The sequence below is a fragment of the Coregonus lavaretus genome (assembly GCF_964263955.1).
Source record: "Coregonus lavaretus genome assembly, chromosome: 29".
In the NCBI taxonomy this organism is placed as follows: Eukaryota; Metazoa; Chordata; class Actinopteri; order Salmoniformes; family Salmonidae; genus Coregonus; species Coregonus lavaretus.
Window position 1 is genome coordinate 31,264,333 of NC_140016.1, and position 21,862 is coordinate 31,286,194.

The following is a 21,862-nucleotide window of genomic DNA, read 5'->3' on the forward strand; positions in this document are numbered from 1 at the left end:
ATGGATGGGGCCATGTATCGCGAGATCTTGGCCAACAACCACCTTCCCTCAGTAAGAGCATTGAAGATGGGTCGTGGCTGGGTCTTCCAGCATGACAACCACCCGAAACACACAGCCAGGGCAACTAAGGAGTGGCTCCGTAAGAAGCATCTCAAGGTCCTGGAGTGGCCTAGCCAGTCTCCAGACCTGAACCCAATAGAACATCTTTGGAGGGAGCTGAAAGTCCGTATTGCCCAGTGACAGCCCCGAAACCTGAAGGATCTGGAGAAGGTCTGTATGGAGGAGTGGGCCAAAATCCCTGCTGCAGTGTGTGCAAACCTGGTCAAGACCTACAGGAAACGTATGATCTCTGTAATTGCAAACAAAGGTTTCTGTACCAAATTTTAAAGTTCTGCTTTTCTGATGTATCAAATACTTATGTCATGCAATAAAATGCAAATTAATTACTTAAAAATCATACAATGTGATTTTCTGGATTCCGTCTCTCACAGTTGAAGTGTACCTATGATAAAAATTACAGACCTCTACATGCTTTGTAAGTAGGAAAACCTGCAAAATCGGCAGTGTATCAAATACTTGTTCTCCCCACTGTATATTTGGGCTGGCACTGGCAGTATGGGATTATGGAGAGTTAATTAAATTGTTCCTTTGTCATCTTGCTAGCTAGTTATCTAGCTGTGGCCATCTGGCTAGTATCAACAAGGGCTTTCTACAACAATAGCAAATTAGCACAGCTAGCTAGTTAGCCAACATTGGATACCTAACAAAGCCAAATACACAGGGACTAGCATTGCCAAACTAAGCATAAGAATGCAACTCTACTAATGTTAGCACTTCACTCAGCATAGTCACACATCATACTATTACAACAGTGTGGCTGTTTTGGAATAAAATGCTCAATATATTTTCTTAAAACCTTTTACTACATTGGGCTAAATCAGGGTCACACAGAGTGTTTCTTGTCTTAAACAAATCTACTTTGAAACAAAAGTATGGTTATGGGCTTAAAAAAAGAAGACACCTTTACCATGTCAGATATAGAGTTGAAATATTGTTCAATTTTGTGTTTGCATCCCAATATTACACTTTATATACAGTACCAGTCAAAAGTTTGGACACACCTACTCATTCCAGGGTTTTTCTTTATTTTTACTATTTTCTACATTGTAAAAAACTATGAAATAACACATATGGAATCATGTAGTAACCAAAAAAAAAGTGTTAAACAAATCAAAATATATTTTATATTCGTCAAAGTAGCCACCCTTTGCCTTGATGACAGCTTTGCACACTCTTGACATTCTCTCAACCAGCTTCATGAGTTAGTCACCTGGAATGCATTTCAATTAACAGGTGTGCCTTGTTAAAAGTTAATTTGTGGAATTTCTTTCTTTCTTAATGCGTTTAAGCCAATCAGTTGTGTTGTGACAAGGTAGGGGTGGTATACAGAAGATAGCTCTATTTGGTAAAATACCAAGTCCATATTATGGCAAGAACATCTCAAATAAGCAAAGAGAAACGACAGTCCATCATTACTTTAAGACATGAAGGTCAGTCAATCCGGAACATTTCAAGAACTTTGAAAGTTTCTTCAAGTAAAGTCACAAAAACCATCAAGCGCTATGATGAAACTGGCTCTCATGAGGACCGCCACAGGAAAGGAAGACCCAGAGTTACCTCTGCTGCAGAGGATGAGGTCAATAGAGTTACCAGCCTCAGAAATTGCAGCCCAAATAAATGCTTCACAGAGTTCAAGTAACAGACACATCTCAAAATCAACTGTTCAGAGGAGACTGCGTGAATCAGGCCTTCATGGTCAAATTGCTGCAAAGAAACCACTACTAAAGGACACCAGTAAGAAGAAGAGACTTGCTTGGGCCAAGAAGCACGAGCAATTGACATTAGACTGGTGGAAATATGTCCGTTGGTCTGATGAGTCAACATTTTAGATTTTTGGTTCCAACCGCTGTGTCTTTGTGAGACGCAGAGTAGGTGAACGGATGATCTCCGCATGTGTGGTTCCCACCGTGAAGCATGGAGGAGAAGGTGTGATGGTGTGGGGGTGCGTTGCTGGTGACACTGTCAGTGATTTATTTAGAATTCAAGGCACACTTAAACAGCATGGCTACCACAGCATTCTGCAGCGATACGCCATCCCATCTGGTTTGGGCTTAGTGGGACTCTCTTTTGTTTTTCAACAGGACAATGACCCAACACTGCTCCAGGCTGTGTAAGGGCTATTTGACCAAGCAGGAGAGTGATGGAGTGCTGCATCAGATGACCTGGCCTCCACAATCACCTGACCTCAACCCAATTGAGATGGTTTAGGATGAGTTGGACCGCAGAGTGAAGGAAAAGCAGCCAACAAATGCTCAGCATGTGGGAACTCCTTCAAGACTGTTGGAAAAGCATTCCAGGTGAAGCTGGTTGAGAGAATGCCAAGAGTGTGCAAAGCTGTCATCAAGGGAAAGGGTGGCTACTTTGAAGAATATAAAATATAACATATATTTGGATTTGTTTAACACGTTTTTGGTTACTACATGATTCCATATGTGTTATTTCATAGTTTTGATGTCTTCACTATTATTCTGCAATGTAGAAAATAGTAAAAATAAAGAAATACCCTTGAATGAGTAGGTGTGTCCAAACTTTTGACTGGTAATGTACATCACAGAAGACTGAAATATAACAAAATCTTTTGACATGGATGTTCTGTGTTTTCTTTTAAATTCTAATAACACTCCCTCCACCCATGAGGCCACTAGAGGTTGCTTTGGTCATTCGACTGCAGGAAAGGGGTACACATCCTCTGTATTGTATGCTTATTGTTTAACCATTAATATGTTCTAGGGTCCATTTTGCGACCTTAATGAGCATTAGGTACTGCTGGAATGTCTACCAATGGCATATCCATCTTTTTGTGAGAAATTTAACTGGTCACTTGAAACAAAGTATAAATAGCCCTCACTTTAGATGAGACCACGCAAACATACTTTACTAATGATTGGTAAATGGTTTAAGGACCTATATTAAACATCTTATGAATCATTATTACATAGCCTACTTTAAAAAGTTTTTATAAATGTGTGAATAACTAGCTACCTAACATGAACAAATGTGGGAGTAATGATTAATAAATGATTAACTATTTACTAATCCATTATTAATGCTTGATTATGTGGAGTTATTATAAAGTGCTACCCATCAGTAGTAATACCATGTTTAAAAAATATATATAGTTCTAGTAAATATGCAAGGGGCCATTTAAATTAAATGTACATAATAATCAAAAATTAACAATTAGGCAAGCATGAGAGATTGATAAAGGGAAGTTGTGTAGAGGTAGTACATCTTCTCTATACATCCCTTTCTGTGGCCCTTTCAGACTAACTAGAAATCCATGATCTACTCCATGCAATTTCACATACAATCATAGCTTGCATCATCCCCAGAACAAAGGCACGTGACCTTCCAATGTGCACCCTTTTATCATACAAGACAATTATGTGGCTACATAACATGCAGTGTTTTATGTGTTATCCTATTGGAACAGAGTGCACTTACTGGCCCATACATGAGGAATTCCCTTATTCACACATATCAGGAAAGACAACAAATAGCATTTTAGGTCAAACATCAAAGCTTCCCCCACCAAACAAATGTGTAAAAGACCAACAATTTTGGGGAAAGAATGTTGCAAAGAGGGTCTCTGAAATTCAAATATTTTGTTTTTCTATGTGAGCTCCTAAGGGGAACAACTTTTGTTTGTGTTTTTTAGGAGCATAGAGGGAATCGAGATTGGGAACATACAACGAAGGATGTTTGAACCACTCAAACAATTGACCCACATGTATGTACTTTGTTCATTTTGTTTTATCATAACGTTTTTGGAAATTAAATTGAAGACCAATCCGAAATTACACTATGAACAAAATCATTTTTATCTGGCAAAAATATTGAGTTTAATGCTTTCGTAAGTTATTTAAAAAGCATTTGCACCTCTTAATTCTTATCCCTCATCCAATATTTACTTTAACTTTTGCTCTTCCTTTTATCTTTCAAACCATTGCAGTTGCAAACTTTTCCACCACTATTGTAAAAGTGTCCTAGTCAATCTGGCCCCAGGTCCTTATCTGAAGCTTCAAGATGTTTACTCCCAACGGTGTGATCCTGTCAGGCGACGTGTATGCGGTTAGCGAAGTCAAATGCAGGACACAGAGCGGCTGGCAACGTTCTTTACTGAACACAGTAAAATAAACGTACAAAAACAACAAACCTCCAAACAGGGAGGAAAACACAAAGACCTGTACATACAAGAAACTGCCGGAATGACAAACTGACAATAACACACAAAATAACCAATGAGAGACAGGGGGTAATATAGGGAATACAATCCAACATAATGGGAAACAGGTGTAAACAATAAAGACCAAACAAGACAAACACCGAAACCTCGATCGGCAGCAGCTAGTACTCCGGGGACGACGAACGCCGAAGCCTGCCCGAGCAAGGAGGAGGAGCAGCCTCGGCTGAATCCGTGACAGCCAGGAGGACGCGGAGCAGGGCAAGTCGGATGACTCCGGTGGAAATCCCTCAACAGGGACGGATCTAGGATGTCCCTCCTAGGGACCCAGCACCGTTCCTCCGGACCGTACCCCTCCCACTCCACGAGATACTGCAGACCCCCCATCCGACGCCTCGAATCCACGATGGAACGGACTGAGTACGCCGGAGCCCCCTCGATGTCTAGTGGGGGCGGAGGAGCCTCTCGTATCTCATTCTCCTGGAGTGGACCAGCTACCACCGGCCTGAGGAGAGACACATGGAACGAGTGGTTAATGCGGTAATTAATGGACAGTTGTAACCTATAACATACCTCGTTCATTCTCCTCAGGACTTTAAATGGCCCCACAAACCGAGGGGCAGGTTTCGGGTCGAGAGCCAGACCCGATCTCCCGGTGCATAAACCGGAGCCTCACTGCGGTGGCGATCGGCACTCACCTTTTGCCATCTAATAGCCCGCTGCAGATGGACATGCGCAGCGTTCCATGTTTCCTCCGAGCGCCGAAACCACTCATCCACCGCAGGGGCTTCGATCTGGCTCTGATGCCAGGGTGCCAGGACCGGCTGATAACCCAGCACACACTGAAAAGGCGTAAGATTAGTGGAGGAGTGGCGGAGTGAGTTTTGGGCTCTCTGCCCAGGGGATATACCCCGACCACTCCTCCTGCCGGTCCTGGCAATAGGACCTCAGAAACCTACCCACATCCTGGTTTACTCTCTACACCTGCCCATTACTCTCAGGGTGAAAACCCGAGGTAAGGCTAATCGAGACCCCCAGACGTTCCATAAACGCCCTCCAGACTCTAGAGGTGAACTGGGGACCCCGATCAGACACTATATCCTCAGGCACCCCGTAGTGCCGGAAGACGTGAGTAAACAGGGCGTCAGCCGTTTGTAGGGCTGTAGGAAGACCTGGCATAGGAATGAGACGGCAGGCCTTAGAAAACCGATCCACAACGACCAAGATCGTGGTATTCCCCTGGGAGGGGGGAAGGTCCGTGACAGAATTCACCGATAGGTGAGACCACAGCCGTTGTGGAACGGGTAAGGGTTGTTACTTCACTCTGGGCAGGTGTCTAGGCGCCTTACACTGGGCGCACGCCGAGCAGGAAGAAACGTAAACCCTCACGTCCCTAGCTAAGGTGGGCCACCAGTACTTCCCACTAAGGCAGTGCACTGTCCGACCAATACCAGGATGACCAGAGGAGGGTGACGTGTGAGCCCAATATATCAGTCGATCACGAACCTCGAGCGGCACGTACCTCCGTCCCTCTGGACACTCTGGGGGAGTAGGGTCGGCACGTAACACCCGCTCGATGTCCGCATCGACCTCCCACACCACCGGTGCCACCAGACAATACTCTGGAAGTATGGGAGTGGGCTCAATGGACCTCTCCTCTGCGTCATAACGTCGGGACAGGGCTTCTGCCTTAGCGTTCTGTGACCCTGGTATATAAGTGAGCTTAAATACAAACCGGGTAAGAAACATGGCCCACCTAGCCTGACGAGGGTTCAGTCTCCTCGCTGCCCGGATGTATTCCAGGTTACGATGGTCAGTCAGAATGAGAAAAGGGTGTCTAGCCCACTCAAGCCAATGCCTCCACACCTTCAGGGCTTGGACCACCGCTAGCAGCTCCCTGTCCCCCACGTCATAATTGCGTTCCGCCGGACTGAGCTTCTTAGAATAGAAAGCACAGGGGCGGAGTTTTGGAGGCGTGCCCGAGTGCTGAGACAGTATAGCACCGATCCCCGCCTCGGAAGCATCCACCTCAACTTGGAACGCCAAAGAGGGATCCGGATGTGCCAGCACCGGAGCCGAGGTGAACCGGTCCTTCAGATGTCTAAACGCCCTGTCCGCCTCAGCCGACCACTGCAAACGCACCGGGCCCCCCCCTTAGCAGGGAGGTGATGGGAGCTGCTACCTGTCCAAAACCCCGGATAAACCTCCGGTAGTAATTGGCAAAACCCAAAAACCGCTGCACCTCCTTCACCGTGGTGGGAGTCTGCCAATTACGCACGGCTGAAACGCTGTCAATCTCCATCTCCACCCCTGACAACCGATGTCCCAGGAAGGAGATGGACTCCTGGAAGAACAGACATTTCTCCGCCTTCACATACAGGTCATGCTCCAACAGTCTACCCAGCATCCGACGCACCAGGAACACATGCTCGGCTCGTGTAGCGGAGAATATTAGAATGTCATCAATATACACCACTACACCCTGTCCATGCAAATCCCGGAAAATCTCGTCCACAAATGATTGGAAGACTGAAGGAGCATTCATTAAACCGTATGGCATGATGAGGTACTCATAGTGACCCGAGGTGGTACTGAACGCTGTCTTCCACTCATCTCCCTCCCTAATGCGCACCAGGTTGTACGCGCTCCTGAGATCCAATTTTGTGAAGAATCACACCCCGTGTAATGACTCCGTCATACTAGCAATCAGAGGGAGAGGATAGCTGCATTTGGTTGTAATCTGATTGAGACCACGGTAATCAATACACGGGCGTAAACCCCCATCCTTCTTCTTCACAAAAAAGAAACTTGAGGATGCAGGAGAAGTGGACGATCGTATGTAACCCGGTATCAGAGATTCGGTGAAGTATGTTTCCATAGCTGCCGTCTCCTCCTGAGACAGGGGATACACATGACTACGAGGAAGCGCAGCGCCTACCTGGAGGTCTATCGCACAATCCCCCTGTCGATGAGGTGGTAATTGAGTCGCCTTCTTTTTACAGAAGGCGAGTGCCAAATCAGCATACTCAGGAGGAATGTGCATGGTGGGAATTTGGTTCGGACTTTCCACCGTCGTTGCCCCTACGGAAACACCTACACACCGCCCGACACACTGATCAGACCATCCCTTGAGAGCCCTCTGTTGCCATGAAATGTTGGGGTCATGAGATGTTAACCAGGTAAGCCCCAACACCATGGGAAACGCAGGAGAATCAATCAAATACAACTGTATTATCTCCTCATGGCCCTCCTGCGTCTTCATCTTAAGTGGCGCTGTGACCTCCCTAATCAATCCCGACCCCAAAGGGCGGCTATCTAGGGCATGGATGGGGAAGGGCACATCAACTGGTACAATAGGAATCCCTAACTTATACGTGAACCGGCGATCGATAAAATTCTGAATCTACTAGCGCCTTATGCTGGGAATGAGAAGAAACCTCGGGAAACACAACTTTAATACACATATGTACAACAGAGAGCTCTGGGTGAGTTGGGTGCTTACTCACCTGGTATGACTCATCAGTGCGCGGCCTACTGCCTCTATTCCTAGGAGACCCTCCCCAGCACCGAACCGCAGTGTGTCCTCTGCGGCCACAGTTGGTGCAGGGGATGGCCTCTCTCCTGGTCTCTCTCCTCGTCTCCCTAGCACCAGCACCCCCGAGCTCCATAGGGCTCAGCTTGGAAGTGCTGGGGGATGGAATGGACGTCCCCGACTCCGGACGTCCGTGGGTAGCCAACAGGGTATCTAGGCGAATCGACATGTCAACCAGCTGATCGAAGTTTAGGTTGGTGTCCCTGCAGGCCAACTCCCGACGCACGTCCTCCCTCAGGCTGCACCTGTAGTGGTCGATGAGGGCCCTCTCATTCCATCCCGCATTGGCAGCCAGAGTCCGGAAGTCCAGTGCGAACTCCTGCGCGCTCCTCTTCCCCTGTCTGAGGTGCAACAGACGCTCACCCGCCGCCTTCCCCTCTGGGGGATGATCGAACACCGCCCTGAAGCGGCGGGTGAACTCTGCATAGTTGACTGTAGCGGCGTCTATTCCCCCCCACTCGGCGTTGGCCCACTCCAGTGCCTTGCCGGACAGACAGGAGATGAGGGCAGACACGCTCTCGTATCCCGAGGGCACCGGGTGGATGGTTGCCAGGTAGAGTTCCACTTGGAGCAGGAAACCCTGACACCCGGCCGCGGTGCCATCATAAGCCCTCGGGAGCGAGAGCCGAATCCCACTGGACTCCGGAGGTGAGGCGATGGGTATAGTTGATGGTGGTGGTATCCTCGGAGGAGGTGTGGGCAAACCTCCTCTTTCCCATCGCTCCAAGGTGTTCATCACCCCTTCCATGGCGGTGCCAAGAGCCTGGATCATGGCCGCTTGTTGTGTTACGCGCTCCTCCAGTGATCCATCTGGCACCGCCGCTCCTGCTGACTCCATGTCTTGGTGTGTTATTCTGACAGGCAACGTGTATGCGGTTAGCGAAGTCAAATGCAGGACACAGAGCGGCTGGCAACGTTCTTTACTGAACACAGTAAAATAAACGTACAAAAACAACAAACCTCCAAACAGGGAGGAAAACACAAAGACCCGTACATACAAGAAACTGCCGGAATGACAAACGAACAATAACACACAAAATAACCAATGAGAGACAGGGGGTAATATAGGGAATAGAATCCAACATAATGGGAAACAGGTGTAAACAATAAAGACCAAACAAGACAAACACCGAAACATCGATCGGTAGCAGCTAGTACTCCGGGGACGACGAACGCCGAAGCCTGCCCGAGCAAGGAGGAGCAGCCTCGGCTGAATCCGTGACAGATCCCAAGCTGTGCATTACATAATTGACATGCCTGTGAGTAAGGTCATCCCAAAACAATGTTGGTCCAGGATGAGATTAATTAAAAAACCAATCCTTGTCCTCTCACCGTGTGCTGCACAACTTTGTATCATATACTTTTTTGCTCCGCTTCTATGCAACCTTTGGATGTGCACTATCCCCTATCCTGATAGGGGCCCTGAAACAATCACTAACCCCTACACCCTAGGCAATTGTGTAGATCTGAAAGGACATGATAGATGTAAGCAATATGGCAGAAATACCACCTAGCCTATCAGAGCGCAAGGTAGAGCTTAATCACATATTGCTTCAGATCATGAACTGCCTAGAGCAGTGGTTACCAACCGGTCGATAGCGATCGACTGGTCGATCTCCAAGCCATTCCTAGTTGATCACCAAACATTTCTGGGAAAAAACAATGTTAAAGCCTTGCGTTCCTATTTTCTTTAAATGTGTTTCGCGCTGTTGTCGGTAGGTGCACTAGATTCAGCAGCCCTTGTGCCGGGAAGGCATAGTGTTCCCATTTTGAACCATTTCATGTGTCTGAAGATAGAACTCTGCCTACCTGGCAGGCCCAGAGAGCAAATCAAGTGCACCTATAGGCAATGTTCCCTCTAAGCTACGCACGTGAGTGACCGCACACTTCCTCCAGGACTGCTGCGCAGAAGAAATGCCATGCTGCGCAGAGAGGCAAGAGATTGAAATTCCCTGACCAACCCATTAGTTTGCACTATATACAGTACCAGTCAAAAGTTTGGACACACCTACTCATTCCAGGGTTTTTCTTTATTTTGGCTATTTTCTACATTGTAGAATAATAGTGAAGACATCAAAACCATGAAAAATCCAAATATATTTTATATATGAGATTCTTCAAAGTAGCCACCCTTTGCCTTGATGACAGGCAAAGAACAGCTCAAATGAGCAAAGAGAAACGACAGTCCATCATTACTTTAAAGGCATGAACTGCCCAGAAAATGTCAAGAACTTTGAAAGTTTCTTCAAGTAAAGTCGCAAAAACCATCAAGCACAATGATGAAACTGGCTCTCATGAGGACCGCCACAGGAAAGGAAGACCCAGAGTTACCACTGCTGCAGAGGATAAGGTCATTAGAGTTACCAGCCTCAGAAATTGCAGCCCAAATAAATGCTTCACAGAGTTCAAGTAACAGACACATCTCAAAATCAACTGTTCAGAGGAGACTGCGTGAATCAGGCCTTCATGGTCAAATTGCTGCAAAGAAACCACTACCATCAAGAAGAAGAGACTTGCTTGGGCCAAGAAGCACGAGCAATCGACATTAGACTGGTGGAAATCTGTCATTTGGTCTGATGAGTCCAAATTTGCGATTTTTGGTTCCAACCGCGGTGTCTTTGTGAGACGCAGAGTAGGTGAACGGATTATCTCCGCATCTGTGGTTCCCACCGTGAAGCATGGAGGAGGTGGTTTGATGGTGTGGGGGTGCTTTGCTGGTGACAATGTCAGTGATTTATTTAGAATTCAAGGCACACTTAACCAGCATGGCTACCACAGCATTCTGCAGCGATACGCCATCCCATCTGGTTTGTGCTTAGTGGGACTATCATTTGTTTTTCAACAGGACAATGACCCAAAACACACCTCCAAGCTGTGTAAGGGCTATTTGACCAAGAAGGAGAGTGATGGAGTGCTGCATCAGATGACCTGGCCTCCACAATCACTCGACCTCAACCCAATTGAGATGGTTTGGGATGAGTTGGACCGCAGAGTGAAGGAGAAGCAGCCAACAAGTGCTCAGCATATGTAGTCTCCTTCAAGACTATTGGAAAAGCATTCCTCATGAAGCTGGTTGAGAGAATGCCAAGAGTGTGCAAAGCTATCATCAAAGCAAAGAAGAAAAAAAATGGTCTGTCCAAAATTTTGGTCTGTCCAAAATGTTTACTGGTACTGTAGATTTTTTCTGTGATCGAATCAACATTATATCAGGCCCTTGTCAATGCAACAAATCTAACTTTGTAAGATTGCGTCTTTGATTTTGTTGTAGGCAGAGATAGAGTGCAATGGAGAAGAATTCTCTTGGCGGGGTAGCCCATGAGCGTTATTTCAATCACCTGTGAGTAAATGCGCTTTTCAGATCAGTTTAGATCAGAGCGCAGAGCCAAGCGTGCGCACATTTGTTGATATTATTTGCTAGTTAGCGAGTTATTAGCCCAGTTATAGGTAAGTATGGGTCAGCAATGGGGAGTTACTGCTTCATGCAAGCACAAAATGTGTCTTTGAAAAGCCAGTCTGGTGTCTTAATTAAAGGGCAGTGTTGTATTTTGAGACAGGCTTGAATATGTAAATAAGCCAATAGGAGAGGGGAAGCCTGCATTGTCTAATTCTCTGTATGGTAATAATAATTCATTTGATTTTGTAAAGTGGTTTCTTGCATCATGCAACAATGCAATTTACAGTCACCTATTTGACCCATGGTTTTACAGACCAAGTAAAAAAATAAAAAAATAATGTCAAGCCCTTCATAACATAAAAACTGTTTTAAAGTCTCATGCATTGTAGGCCAGCATTGAACACCACATATAGGCTACTGTAGGCCATAGAAATCAAAAGCTATTTCCATGTGAAAATGTTATGGGATTTGCTCCATTGGTTTTGTTGGAAGGCCTACATTATGCTCAAATAGCCACAATAGCCTATTGGCTGCTGTCTAAAACTGTAAGGGTTCAGCTTCAGTGTTCAAAATTCTCGCAATGTTCAAGTTTTCCGCTCACAAGACCAAAAATTTGCTCAGTGCACGAAAACATTTGAGGGAACATTGCCTATAGGCCTACCGCTGGCCAATAAGATAGCTCAGATCACAGTGTCTGCACAGTTACCTTGCGCCATAGACCGCTGCTCCCTCCCCTCAGACTTACCATCAGATGCAGGCCATCAGTCCAGTAAAAAATAAAAATAAAAATAAAAATAATAATAATATATATATATATATATATATATATATATATATATATATATGCTCACTCAGCTGTGCCTCACAGGTAATACAACAAATTATATATTACCAGTGTGATCATGTAGGCTACCTACAATTTTGAAATATAATTTCAAAATGGTCTGAGAAGAACAACATGCAGTGATAATGTATTGGGCCTATGGCCTACTGCACAAACCTCATTGCTACAGAACTGTTTTTAATTGGTTAATGTTTTTAGTTTTTGAAGTCATGTTTTTAAAAAAAATCTGAGCGGTAGATCTTGGCTTGCATTTTGACTCAGAAAGTGATCTTGACTCAGAAAAGGTTGGTGACCACTGGCTTAGAGGCTAGGGGCTAGGAATGGTATCTGGAGTCTCCTGCTTTCATCCTGTTCATTGATTTCCCTCTTTGTGTTTAGTTACTTTAAGAAGTTCCAGTACTGCGGCTACGCCCCTCACGTGCGCAGCTGCAAGCCCAACACGGACGGCATCTCGTCCTTCGAGGACCTCCTGGCCAACATCGTCCTGAGGGTGTTCGTCTGGGTGGTGTCTGCCACCACGTGCTTCGGCAACATCTTCGTCATCTGCATGCGCTCCTACATCCGATCGGAGAACAAGCTCCATGCCATGTGTATCATCTCCCTATGTTGTAAGAGACACCTTTCATATCAATTCAACTCAGGCCCCGATTCAATAGATTTTAGGGCTGACCCCAATTATATATATATTTTTTTTATGGCACACGAGACACCTGTCTTATTTGTGCCCATCTCAGTGAACCAATCCATTGCGGAGGCCAAGACTAGTCCATTGCGAAGGCCTTGGTGATGGCACAGTAGAAGGGGAGTGTGGCTGCGCAATGCACGTCTATCTCCCGTCAATTTGTGCACATTCATTGTTTCATAACTTCATTGTGTGAATTGTTTGCATTTGATTGTTAGTGTCTATCAAGTCCCCATTACATATCACCATTAGTACATTTCCCGTTAATTCCTTTCATTTCTAATCTACAATGTTTGTTTGGTTACGGTAATGTCTGTTAATGCATTCAATATATTATTATTCTAGTCTTTTACCGTTCTCATTGTCGGAGTGGACACATTGTTTGCAGAGTGCACAACCTATGCTACACTTGTGAGAAACAAGTAATGTTTTCTTCATCTCACACAGCAAGAAAAAAAAGTATGTTTTTACATCCATTGAGAATGACAATTCTTCAATGTATTTGAAAAATCATTCCAGCTCTCTCCCTTTCGATAACCACTCAGCGTGAAAGGGAAAAATGTCATGCTCTGATCCATAAAACGTCATAAAATAGGCCTACCTGATAACTTCTTATCCGTTGTAGAAATAGCCTACAGCTGTGTCTGTCCGGAGCTCACTGGCACAGGAAACTCTGAGGGTCCAGAATATTTTATACAATGTGGCAAGGATCTTCAGGCTGGACCCAAGTTAATAGTTGATACAATGGTTCAAGTTTGTTGCAGACAGGCCATGCGTAGCCAATGTGATTTATAAGATAAAAATAAATAATCTGGATATTTTCTACGGGCAGGCTGCAATGTTTTTAGTTGTTAAATGAAACTGTTCCACGAAAATGTGCATCTGAAAACCATAACTGGCACGCAGATCAGTAGAAATGGTAAGATAAATTGGCATTCCACATAAGAAAGTTTGCCGACTCCTCGTGTAGCCTATTACCGGCAATTTCAGGAGAGTAACTGCAGAATCTGCGAAAGCCAGTAGGAGCTGGAGGATGATGGTCGGGACAGGTTAAGGTTTTTTTCTTCAAGTTATCTTGATCTTTGGCTCCCTCTTGAGTAATTTGTGTTTTATTTCATCAAACAGTGAGCTTAAAGCATCAGACAAGCTCAATGGGGGGGGGGGGGGGGGGGGGGTCGGGGACAGCCCAATTTGATTAAAATAAAGAAAAACCACACTGCAGCTTCAATCAGAATGTTTATGCTGTATTGTAAGGGAAGGTGAGGTTTTGCGTCAATATCCAGTGACAATGTCCGCGAGAGGGACAGCATTCTGGGTGTGTCATTTAAGACGTGGTGAACACCTCAGATAGAGTGAACATTCTTATTGAACTCTAAGTGCAGGTTTCTCTTTTCAGCAAACAAATGAATTGGGGTCTTTAGCTTTGATATGCAGGTTTAGCTTTTGAACTGTCGACATTCACAGTGGCCACCACCAAACCATTGGTACATAGTATGTTTATGTCTTACTACCCTGGGAGTCGGAGAGAGGGCTACATTATCTGGCTACATAACATGTCTTTGTGCCTTCGCTACAAGCCAGGCCCACCTTTCTGCTCAATTAAACTAGCTTTGTCACAAATGCGGTGATGCAGGGAATGAGATAGACATATTAATGGTTACTTCCTTGGAAGTCAGCAGGATAGCTATATTACCTGCATTTTCCCTGTATCTGTGCCCTGCACAGTGAGGCACACCTTTCTGTTCAATTTAACTAAACTTTGCTACAGTATGCAAGGCTTGAGATAATATTAAAGCTGATCTACAGTGAGGGAAAAAAGTATTTGATCCCCTGCTGATTTTGTACGTTTGCCCACTGACAAAGAAATGATCAGTCTATAATTTTAATGGTAGGTTTATTTGAACAGTGAGAGAGAATAACAACAAAGAAATCCAGAAAAACGCATGTCAAAAATGTTATAAATTGATTTACATTTTAAATGAGGGAAATAAGTATTTGACCCCCTCTCAATCAGAAAGATTTCTGGCTCCCAGGTGTCTTTTATACAGGTAACGAGATGAGATTAGGAGCACACTCTTAAAGGGAGTGCTCCTAATCTCAGCTTGTTACCTGTATAAAAGACACCTGTCCACAGAAGCAATCAATCAATCAGATGCCAAACTCTCCACCATGGCCAAGACCAAAGAGCTCTCCAAGGATGTCAGACACAGGATTGTAGACCTACACAAGGCTGGAATGGGCTACAAGACCATCGCCAAGCAGCTTGGTGAGAAGGTGACAACAGTTGCTGCGATTATTCGCAAATGGAAGAAACACAAAAGAACTGTCAATCTCCCTCGGCATGGGGCTCCATGCAAGATCTCACCTCGTGGAGTTGCAATGATCGTGATAACGGTGAGCAATCAGCCCAGAACTACACAGGAGGATCTTGTCAATGATCTCAAGGCAGCTGGGACCATAGTCACCAAGAAAACAATTGGTAACACACTACGCCATGAAGGACTGAAATCCTGCAGTGCCCGCAAGGTCCCCCTGCTCAAGAAAGCACATATACATGCCTGTCTGAAGTTTGCCAATGAACATCTGAATGATTCAGAGGAGAACTGGGTGAAAGTGTTGTGGTCAGATGAGACCAAAATGGAGCTCTTTGGCATCAACTCAACTTGCCGTGTTTGGAGGAGGAAGAATGCTGCCTATGACCCCAAGAACACCATCCCCACCGTCAAACATGGAGGTGGAAACATTATGCTTTGGGGGTGTTTTTCTGCTAAGGGGCCAGGACAACTTCACCGCATCAAAGGGACGATGGACGGGGCCATGTACCGTCAAATCTTGGGTGAGAACCTCCTTCCCTCAGCCAGGGCATTGAAAATGGGTCGTAGATGGGTATTCCAGCATGACAATGACCCAAAACACACGGCCAAGGCAACAAAGGAGTGGCTCAAGAAGAAGCACCTTAAGGTCCTGGAGCGGCCTAGCCAGTCTCCAGACCTTAATCCCATAGAAAATCTGTGGAGGGAGCTGAAGGTTCGAGTTGCCAAACGTCAGCCTCGAAACCTTAATGACTTGGAGAAGATCTGCAAAGAGGAGTGGGACAAAATCCTTCCAGAGATGTGTGCAAACCTGGTGGCCAACTACAAGAAACGTCTGACCTCTGTGATTGCCAACAAGGGTTTTGCCACCAAGTACTAAGTCATGTTTTGCAGAGGGGTCAAATACTTATTTCCCTCATTAAAATGCAAATCAATTTATAACATTTTTGACATGCGTTTTTCTGGATTTTTGTTGTTATTCTGTCTCTCACTGTTCAAATAAACCTCCCATTAAAATGATAGACTGATCATTTCTTTGTCAGTGGGCAAACGTACAAAATCAGCAGGGGATCAAACACTTTTTTTCCCCTCACTGTACCACCCCCCCCCCCCCATCCCAAAAAAAAGAAAAAGCTTGAGATATACAGTATGTCGAGAGCTTGGGACTATAAGGTTCAATCTGCAAAAAGATTAAATGGCTTTAAAGTTCCGAACCCTCATTGGTTTGAATGGTGTCAGCAATTTTTATATTTTATTCTTTTGAACTTAACAACATGAATTGGGGTATTAATAGGACTATATAGGTAGAGAACATTGAACAGAACAAGGCTATGTCAATAACTACACTTTGACAAAAATGCAGATAGAACCTTATAGTCCCAAGCTCTCTATGTATTTAGGACTTATCCTTGTGAAGATCAGAATGTGTTTGGCAGACCCCCCACCATCCTTTACACTTTAATGTTGGTAGGTGTCAGATGAAAAAAGCTTTTTTGATTTGCACATTTGGTACCTTTCCACATCAAAGGATGTGCAATGACACGGTCTAGAGCTATGTTATGGAATGAGTCACTGAGTCGTGTAAGAGAGAGAGCCCAGTGCCATACAGAGGAAATGTGAGCTGTAAATATGTTGTCTGTTTTGGCATCACCGTTACTGCAGTCAAAAACCAGCCAGATGAATTTGTCTTGGACCAAAATGTCATATGTATTCAATTTCCATGTGACATTTCTGTTTGATTTCCTTGCGCAAATATTTCATCTCTAAGTTGATTGATGGCTTACTGAAAAAGGGGACATCTCAGCAGAGTCAAACAGACTTCAAAGTTTGGTTAAAGCTTATTGCAAATATGGAGGTTTAAGATAAAGTTAATATATTACCAGAAAAGTTTGTCATTGTAAATTCGGGAGGTGCCGGAACATAAAGTGAGTGCGAGAGGGGGGTGACCTGGGGAGTTCTGAGGTTGTGAGGTACTGGAAAGCATGAGAAAAAAGTGGCATAGAGCAGTAGAGTAGAGGCACTTACAGAACTTGCACACATGGGGAATATCTTTTGTAGCCTAGGGTCCGGGAAAAATTGGGCCTTTTATAAACGCCTTTCATGCAATTCTACATCATTTTACATGGCAGAATCTTTTTTAATACCGCACAAATGATCAAAATGGTACTTTGACACTGACAAATTGAGAATCTGAGATCAATAAAAACGACCTTGACTTGAATCCATCAATAGCCCAGGACTAGGTGTGTGGAGACACATATTGTAGGCTACAATGAGGAGGAAATTAGTCCTAAAAATGCATTCCAGTTTCACTGACTCATCCAATGATGCGCAGCTCACTCGCTGGTGATGGCTGATGCACTCGTGCCAAAAGCCTCTCTCTTTCTTGTTTTATTTTGTAAAACAATATTTGGAAGTTGATCAAATATTTTGGTAGCCTACAGCATAGTCTTCTCTTTTCAGCATGAGCCATTTGCTTTCCAACCTTTGTTTTCCCTAAATTGTATTTGAAATATTTTCTGCATGCTGTTTTTTCACTGACAGATTTGCTGCGTGTTCTCGACTGTAGGGTATTCAGTTGTTATCTGGCTACAATCCACAGCTAGGCTATTTTTTTAAATAAGCTCTTGATCCTCTGATCCGGCTCAAATTAAGCACTGGTTATATTACAAAGTTTGTACATGACAATGCTATTAACCCTGAATGGATTGTTCACTCTGAAATCAATTTGTCCTTCACATTTATACCTCAGAAGTGTCGAAGTTGAGCTGTGCTTTTATTCCACTTGTAGATGCTCTGAAGGCCTACTACTGAGAATAAAATCTTGGCCCATTACATTACTGAAGTTTGCATTGCTCCAAGTCTACAGTTACTATTTTCTGCACTTTATGACTCTTAAATGACTTTAGAATTAATTGACTATAGAGTAAGTCCATGTAACCAAGGAGTTAGATTGAAAAGAAATTAGCGCTAACCGAAGTACGACGTTTCACTGTAAAAAGTTGAGCAGATAGTATTAATGCACATACTGAGTTCAATTTGGTAATAGTAATTACTCTAGCAACTCACTTCCACCACCCAGGTGCCGACGGACTGATGGGCGTTTACCTCTTCATGATTGGCGCCTACGACCTCAAGTTCCGCGGTGAGTACAACCGCCACGCCCAGGCCTGGATGGACAGCGTCCAGTGTCAGGTGATCGGCTCCCTCGCCATGCTCTCCACTGAGGTTTCCGTCCTCCTTCTCACCTACCTCACCCTGGAGAAGTACATCTGTATCGTCTACCCCTTCCGGTATTTAACCCCGGGCTGCCGGCGCACTGTCTCGATCCTTCTGAGCATCTGGTTTATTGGCTTCATCATCGCCTTCCTCCCCCTGGTCTTCAAAGGATTGTTTAGGAACTTCTATGGTACCAACGGCGTGTGTTTTCCGTTACACTCGGAGCAGCCTGAGACAACGGGGGCGCAGGTGTACTCCATCGTCATCTTCCTGGGTGGGTGTCTTATCTAATTCAATGTTACTGTCAAGGTCAAATGAGTGTTGTCTATTTCCAATGTCATTCTGAAATGACAATTGTTCCAATGTCACTCTGACAAGAGCATTGTCTTTTTCAATATAGTTCCAAGTGCTGCTGTTATTAGATGTAGCCTACATTTTAACGTCCTAATCACAGGGCTCTCTTATTACATCAGAGGTTTGAGAAGCATGCCAGTAGCCGGAGGGTTGCTGCCTGGTTCAACTCCCAAGCCTGGCAACAAGGCTGCTGTTGTCAGAATCCAAACTACCATATAAACTGAGTGTACAAAACATTAGGAACACCTTCCTAATATTGAGTTGCACCCCCTTTTGCCCTCAGAACAGCCTCAATTTGTCGGAGCATGTACTACAAGGTGTTGAAAGCGTTTCACAGGGATGGTGGCCCATGTTGACTCCAATGTGTCCCACAGTTGTGTCAAGTTGGCTGGATGTCCTTTGGGTGGTGGACAATTCTTGAAACACACAGGAAACTGTTGAGCGGGAAAAACCCAGCAGCGTTGCAGTTCTTGACACACTCAAACCGATGCGCCTGGCACCTACTACCCAGAGGAAGCTGGTGTGAGGAGCTATAGGAGGACGGGCTCATTCCAATGGCTGGAATGGAATAAATGGAACGGAGTCAAACGTGGTTTCCATATGTTTGATACCGTTCCATTAATTCCATTCCAGCCATTACAATGAGCCTGTCCTCCTATAGCTCCTCCCACCAGCCTCCTCTGCTACTACTATACCCCGTCCAAAGGCACTTCAATATTTTGTCTTGCCCATTCACCCTCTGAATAGCACACATACACAATCCATGTCTCAATTGTCTCAAGGCTTAAAAGTCCTTCTTCAACCTGTCTCCTCCCCTTCATCTACACGGATTGAAGTGGATTTAACAAGTGACATCAATAAGGGATCATAGTTTTCACCTGATCAGTCTGTCATGAAGGAGCAGGTGTTCCTAATGTTTTGTACACTCAGTGTATACTTCCATTGTGCCCTTGAGCGGTTTTCTTCAGGGTTTCTACACTGTGGGTGCTAGTGTTCCACTATCAGCCTTTCAATGAGGGTTTGGTAGAGAAGACAAATGTCCATTATCGCAAAATGTTTCAAAGTGTTTTTCTATTATCTATTTTGTTATCCGTTACAAAGGCAGTACCACATTAGGCCCCTACAATAAATGCATTGCTTTTGTCTCATTAAAGTTGCCACACTGGCCTTTGGCCCATGTGTGTACAACTGCAATACTTGTTTGAATTGTGCTGTAAAAGCAATTTCATGTTTTACTTTGTATGATAATGGATCTACCATTGAATAAGTTCCAAGGAGCTGATTAATTTATTTTCCCTCAACAGGCCTGAACCTGGTTGCGTTCCTCATAATCATATTGTCCTACGGGAGTATGTTCTACAACATTCAGAGGACAGGGACACAGACGACAAAATATAGTAACCACATCAAAAAGGAGGTGACCATAGCCAAGAGGTTCTTTTCCATCGTCATCACAGACTCTCTTTGCTGGATACCCATCTTTGTCCTCAAGATTCTATCACTGTTGCAGGTGGAGATTCCAGGTAGGAGTTTCAGTACTGTCATAATCTGACAATTTGTATAATTTCATACATTTCATTTGGAAACCCAGACAGGCTCAATGTGTAGCCTATTAAACGTACGTAGGCTACTATGCAGTGCCATCTTACATCAAAATATAAGTCCTTTTTACAGATATTATATTTGCATCATTCAGATTAGTTCCATAATCAATCCTATTTCCTGGTTGTAAATTGAATACCAAACTTCCAGGCAGATGGGTGTTTGCATGTTTACAAATGGACCAGCATCACAGAACATCCTCCATCCATCTACTTCTCTTTCAGCCCACCAACCCACGTCACATCACCTCACCCCTACTTCCTATGTATGTACTGTATACAGGAATGGAACTTTTGAGCACTAGCCCGCCGAGTTACTAGAACATGATTTCAACTAGCCTGGGTAAATTAGGGTGCACATTTTCTGCCATGCAATATTTGAAAAGACAACATTTCACTGGCCTGACAGGCTAGTTTGGCACATTTTCTCCTAGCCTGGTCTGAAAAGTCCTTGCGGGCTAGTTCTAGCTTGATTTCCATCCCTGACTGTATGTTATACATATTGTCTTCAGGGAGAATGGCATTTTTAAAAAAATATTTCCGTTGCTCATATAGTAAATGGACAATAATGTAATCTTCTCCTTCTTCCCGAATAGGAACCATCAGCTCCTGGGTGGTGATCTTCATTCTGCCCATCAACAGCGCCCTCAACCCCATACTGTACACCCTGACCACACGGCCATTCAAAGAGACCATCCTCCAGGTGTGGGCCAACTACAGGCAGAGGAGACCTCTGATGAGCAACCACCCAGCCCATCAACCCTCATTCACGTTGCAGGAGATGTGGCCTCTCCAAGAGAACAGCCAGACCCTGACTAAGCCCGGCGCCTACCTGGCGCGTCCCTCAAAAATATCCTGCACGTCTCAGCTACCGCCCGTGGAAAGTACAAACGGTGTATAATGCCCTTCGGTTTCAACAATTCATGTGGGTTCATGTGAATAGTACGTTTACAGCATGTTGACGGTTGTAGAGTCGATTAACATTTTGCACTGTGATTTGTACAGACATCAAAAGGAGCTCATTTGTACACGTTTGACTATGTGCCATTCTACTCTGCTGACGCTTAGACTTTGGATTTGTGAATGCCTTCAGTTTGATGTGATTATTGACACACTTATGCCTTTGATTTATGAATATAAGAAAAAACATAAATCACTCCCATGAGCATTCATTTCTGTATAGTTAATTGCTCCATATGTAATGTAGCCTACAGACTGTATACAGTATTGTATAGAATAAAGCAATCACTGTCATTCTCTGTTCTGGACTTGGATTTGTCATCATGTATGTTTTAATGATTTTTATTTTGTCTCTGAAATACAGTGCATTCGGAAAGTATTCAGACCCCTTCCCTTTTTCCACATTTTGTTACGTTACAGCCTAATTCTAAAATTGATTAAATAAAACATTTGCCTCAATCTACACACAATACCCCATAATGACAAAGCAAAAACAGGTTTTTAGAAAATGTATTCAAAATAAAATACCTTATTTAAATAGGTATTCAGACACTTTGCTATGAGACTCAAAATTGAGCTCAGGTGCATCCTGTTTCCATTG

The 21,862-nt window shown here is 44.4% G+C and overlaps 1 protein-coding gene across 1 annotated transcript in view; it reads left to right on the forward strand.

Annotated features, from left to right (window-relative positions):
• The window catches only part of LOC311104822 (relaxin receptor 1-like), a gene marked incomplete at both ends in the record, with an annotated part of 142,641 nt that extends 121,439 nt beyond the window's left edge, over nt 1-21,202 (forward strand). Inside the window, 5 exons of the mRNA XM_084146749.1 lie at nt 3,779-3,850; nt 12,512-12,741; nt 18,210-18,620; nt 20,005-20,223; nt 20,898-21,202. Of these exons, the coding sequence (XP_084002875.1) occupies nt 3,779-3,850; nt 12,512-12,741; nt 18,210-18,620; nt 20,005-20,223; nt 20,898-21,202 (1,237 nt within the window). The remainder of the gene's footprint in view (nt 1-3,778; nt 3,851-12,511; nt 12,742-18,209; nt 18,621-20,004; nt 20,224-20,897) is intronic.
• Between the last annotated feature and the right edge of the window lie 660 nt (nt 21,203-21,862).